Source organism: Anopheles ziemanni (genome assembly GCF_943734765.1).
Source record: "Anopheles ziemanni chromosome X unlocalized genomic scaffold, idAnoZiCoDA_A2_x.2 X_unloc_5, whole genome shotgun sequence".
Lineage (NCBI taxonomy): Eukaryota > Metazoa > Arthropoda > Insecta > Diptera > Culicidae > Anopheles > Anopheles ziemanni.
In genome coordinates this window covers 92,258-97,125 of record NW_026689818.1, presented here as the reverse complement: position 1 = coordinate 97,125, position 4,868 = coordinate 92,258, and the positions used below count along the sequence as shown (strand labels likewise).

Sequence of the window (4,868 nt, the reverse complement as noted above, 5' to 3'; positions counted from 1 at the left end):
GTTGGCACTCGGCTGCTAGTTTCTCGAATGTCAGATCTGTTTGAAGCTCCATTTCGGTTAATATTCTTGTTCACAAGTCTGCGTCTGCCTCGTCCTTTAACCCGCATGCGAATACCAAGCATTTGAAACTGTCTTCGGTTATCCTTCCCAACTCGAAGATTTCACATGCGCAGTTCACTCTGCTGGCTTTTTTTTTTTTTTTTTTTGCGTAGGGTTCGCACCGTTTATTTCCTTACAATACTATTATTATTATTTTTTTAGATATCACAAAATTATAATAAACGTGCTAATCCCTATGAAGCTCGTGTAATTGCCCCACCAAACGCACTCCTTAGCGGCAGAGTTTGGTGGGGCGAGCATCGTGCCGGCCACGGCCCTACTAGCTGAGTTTCTCTCCTCCTTCATCGCAGCCTAATGTGGCGGTTTTTCCTCGCTACATTCTGTGGATAATCCAAAACCAAAGCCTCATCTTCTGCGCCGACGCTGCAGTCGTCTTGCCTCCTGCAGCGCTGCATCGGCGGCGGTGAGGTCCCTCCGGGCAGCGAGAAGCTCCTCCTCCGTAACTGCTTCGTGCTCCCGGAGCAGAGCTTCGTTCCTCCTCTCCAGAATCTCGTGGTTCGCTCGTCTCGTCGTCCTGTTGCGTAACCGCCGGATGCGCAGCTGGATGTTGCGCAGCACCCTAGACCACTCCGATCTCGCCGCAGGTGTCAACGCAGCAAGTCTACGAGTGAGCTCAGGGCGCCGTCTCCGAGCTTGGTTTCGCGCTCGCCGAGCGGCCGCCTCGGCCGCCTGCGCTCTGGTCGCCTCCGCTGCTGCCGTGGAGCGCCGGTGCTGCTCCGCTCGCCAGTCGCTTTGAAGCTGGCGCGTAATCTCGCTGGCAGCGGTCACGACACGGCTCCACGAGTCGGCGCTGTGAAGCATGTAGAGTTGTAGGTTATCCGGTGTTGCTGGCTCCATTCCATGTCCTCGCAGGAGGCGGCCCCGAACGTTGTCAAATCGCGGGCAGTGGAACACGGCGTGCTCCGCTGACTCGACCGTTCCTGGGCAGTTGGGGCAGTCCGGGGACTGGGTGAACCCCTTGACAAACAGATATTCACGGAAAAATCCGTGTCCCGTGATAACCTGCGTCAGATGGAAGTTCACCCATCCATCCGGGCCGCCCAAGGCTCGACTGCTGGTAGCACCCGGTGGGCCCAACGTACGAAACGACTAGCGAGGGGCCGGGCAGCGAGATCGTCCCACTCGGACTGCCACTTCGAATATGTGATCGCTCGCTGCTCCCCCCGGGACTCCCTCGTCGGCCTTCCCGTCTGCATTCTTATCCGGTGGCACCGAGCGTCTTCGTCGAGCAGCAAGCATACTGGCGGCATGCCCGCCACTACGTTCCCGACCTCGTACCGGACCGTCCGGAAACTGCTGCAGACCATTTTGGCTGAGGCCCGGTCGACGCGCTTAAGGAGCCGGCGATTACTCTGCACTCGCAGTGCGCCGCTCCACGCCGGTCCCGCGTACCGCAACGTTGAGGTTGCGACATTGGCAAGGGTCTTCCTTCGGATACTGGACGGGCCGCCATGGTTCCTCAGAAGGTGTGACAAGGCCCTCGTCACCTTCATCGCTTTCTCCGTCACACTCTTCACGTGGGGAGTCCATGACAGGTGATCTTCGAGCCTCACGCCCAGATATCGAATGCTCCGCTGCGACCGGATGATGGTGTCACCGACTCGTACCGGGATTGACGGGTGTCCCCTGCGGAGGCTGCTGACCATTACAATCTCGGTTTTGTCCAGAGCTAAGGACAATGAGTGGCGATCGAGCCATTGCTGGACCGCGATGATAGCAGCACTCGCCCCTTCCGCCGCCTCCTCTGGAGTTCGCCCTGCCACCGTAAGTACGAGGTCGTCCGCAAATCCAACGATGCTTGCACCCTCGGGAAGCTCGACGTCCAGCACCCCGTCGTACATGACGTTCCACAAGGTAGGCCCTAAGATAGACCCCTGCGGAACGCCCGCGGTGATGTTGCGCGACGAGGTACCAGCTTCCGTAGAGTAGTGCAGAACACGCCCCTCAAAATAGCTTCGCAAGATCTGCATCAGGAACTCCGGTGTTCTTTTTTCCCTGAGAGCGGCCCCGATCTCTGTCCAGCTCGCGGAATTAAACGCGTTGCGGACATCGAGCGTTACGACCATGCAGCATCTTCGGTCTCTCGCGTTGGTTCGACCGAAGGCCATTGCTTCCCTGCCGCGGGCCACCACCTCCTCGATCGCCTGCATCGTCGACCTCCCCTTTCGGAACCCGAACTGACGGGGAGAGAGTCGCGGACCTTCTGGATCTTCCTCCAGGTGGGCGTTGAGGCGATCGAGGATTATGCGCTCGAGCACTTTGCCGACAGTGTCGAGCATGCATAGTGGGCGGTAAGATGATGGCCGGCCCGGTGGCTTTCCTGGCTTCGAGAGTAGGACCAGTCGCTGGTGCTTCCAGATGTCGGGGAAGACTCCACGATCAAGGCAGCCCTGAAGCACCCTTCGGTAGACGCCCGGAAAGGCACGAACTGCTGCGGTGACGGCGGCGTTTGGAATGCCGTCTGGTCCTGGGGCCTTGTGGGGGTTCAGGCTCGCTGCAATCCTCAGGAGCTCCTCCTCCGTGATGGGTGGGCCGGCTTCGATGAGTTCATCGGCTGGCTCCGGCCATTCCATCGGTGGATGCGTGGGAAACAGCTCGTCGACAATCTCCCCCAAGAGCTGCGGGTCTCGCTCTGGTGGTATTTGCGCGCCGCGGACCCACTTCATGGCGACCCTGTACGCATCTCCCCAAAGGTTGTCCTCCAGAGTTGCTGAGAGCTCCTCCGCGCATCTGCGCTTGCTGGTGTTTATCGCCTTGCGTAGTGTTTTCTTGGCCCGCCGGAATGTATCGGCCCGGACATACCTGAGCGCTGCAGACCGTGTTCCCCGAAGAGTAGCTTGGGCACGCTTGCACGACGTGCGCAGCCCTGCTATTTCTTCCGTCCACCAGTAAACACTGGTCCTTGTCCGGGTGTGTCCTGCTGTGTGCCTCGGCATCGTCTCGTCGCACGCTTTTGTCATTATTTTTGTGAGGCTTCGAGGGTCAACCGCCTGTTCAGAGAATCGGAGGCTCTCAAGCGCGTTTACAAAGAGGTCCGCCGAAAAACACGAGGCATCCCATCGCCGGCTTTGGGGCGCTCGATATCCTTCGCGCTGCTGCTGGGTGGTTGGCGCGCCGATGGAGTAGAGGAGCGCCCTGTGATCACTAAAGTTGAACTCCGTGACTACCCTCCAGTCTCTTGGCCCAGCGATGTTTGGACTCGCGAATGTAACATCGATTATAGAGCTCCGAGCGACCCCGTTCCCCAAAAATGTCGAGAGAGTCCCCGTATTGAGCAATCTGAGACCGAGGTGCTCTGCCGTTGCGAGTAGCTCCGTCCCACGCTGGCTGTTCCTGCGTCCTCCCCACGCCACAGAGTGCGCGTTGAAGTCGCCCCCCAGGACTATTCTTGGATGGCCGTGTGCCGTCGCCACGATGGATTCCATCAAGGTCCGGAACCTGGCGAAATCCCATGATGGAGGTGCATAGCAGCTGATGTAAAGTACACCGTTGATAACGACTGCTACCATCCCTTCCGTTACGTTTGCTACCCTCTGCACAGGGTATCGACCGAGCGCAACGACCGCCGTTCTCGTGGCAGGGTCTGCTACCCAGTTGCCATTGTTTTGCGGCACGCGGTTGTAATCCGACAGCAAAGCAATGTCGGCTCCCAACTCACGTGCGTTCTGGGCAAACAGATCCTGGGCCGCCGGGCTCCTCCTCAGGTTGACCTGGATTACCGCGAAAGATCTTGTTGAGTCTTGCATAGTGCTGACCCTATAATGTGAGGACCCCCACAGATCAGACACTTCGCTGCGGCCTTGCAGCTTCTCGATTGGTGGTCCTTCGATCCACAGCGGCGGCAGAGTCTGGATCGGTCGGGCCCGCGACAGGTGCGTGCAATGTGGCCTCGGTGGCGTGCAATGTGGTGCGTGCAATGTGGCTCTGCTGGCTGGGGGGATGCCTTGGGAAGAGCTCCTCGACGATGCCGCCCAATATCTCCGGGTCGCTCTCCTGGGGCATACGAGCGCCCTTCACCCACCCCTTCACGATGCGGTATGCCTCTCCCCACGGGTCTTCCTCGATGGTGTCGACGAGTTATGCATTTCTCCGTCGTTTGCTCGTGTTGATGGCTTCCCGTCGGCTTTTACGGAGAGCGCGGAAGGTGCCGGCGCGCAAGGATCGCATCGTCGGGTCCCTGGTGTGGCGAAGGGTTTCTTGGGCGCGCTTGCATGCCATGCGCAGGTCCGCTATCTCCTCCGTCCACCAGTAAACGTTGCTCCGGTTTCTGGCGCTGGTCAGCCTTGGCATTGTCTCATCGCATGCCCTTCGCAGCGTCAACACCATGGTCGCCGGGTCAACTGCCACCTCGTCAAACCGGTGTAGGTAGAGGGCCTCTGTGTACAGCTTCGCGGAGAAGAACGTCGTATCCCACCTCCGGCCAGACGGTGGTGGCCTGTTGCCGACAGCCGATGCCTGGCGTGGAGGACTTGATACGCCAACCGTGTACTGGATCGGTCCAGTCGGTTGCCCCGTCATGCACCGGCTGGCCAGTGCGATGTCATTAGGTACGGTCACACGAGACGAACCTTTGATGGCGAACCTTTCGCACACTATTACAAACGAATGCCAAAAAAAGGTTCGTCGAACCTTTCAGCGTTCACACGTAACGAATCTTTGATGTAGTTTCATTGATAGTTGGTAAGAATAAATCAAAGTAAGCATTGTAAACAAATGGGAAAATCGAACGGAACGTCAAAAAGGTTCGC

The 4,868-nt window shown here is 58.4% G+C and overlaps 1 protein-coding gene across 1 annotated transcript; it reads right to left on the bottom strand.

Moving 5' to 3' along the window:
- Positions 1-465: 465 nt before the first annotated feature.
- LOC131292350 (uncharacterized) lies at positions 466-2,786 on the bottom strand. The gene is made up of 2 exons (XM_058320805.1): positions 1,770-2,786; positions 466-1,209 (listed from the first exon to the last, which is right to left on the bottom strand). Exons 1-2 carry the CDS (start codon positions 2,784-2,786, stop codon positions 466-468), a joined length of 1,761 nt encoding a protein of 586 aa, XP_058176788.1.
- Between the last annotated feature and the right edge of the window lie 2,082 nt (positions 2,787-4,868).

What these genes read in the sequence shown, in the direction of transcription:
- LOC131292350 (XM_058320805.1), bottom strand. Translation starts at nt 2,786, where the DNA reads ATGAAGTGGGTCCGCGGCGCGCAAATACCACCAGAGCGAGACCCGCAG. An exon ending in CTCTGGACAAAACCGAGATT is followed by an intron (nt 1,210 to 1,769) that starts GTAATGGTCAGC and finishes GCCCCTCGCTAG; the next exon opens with TCGTTTCGTACGTTGGGCCC.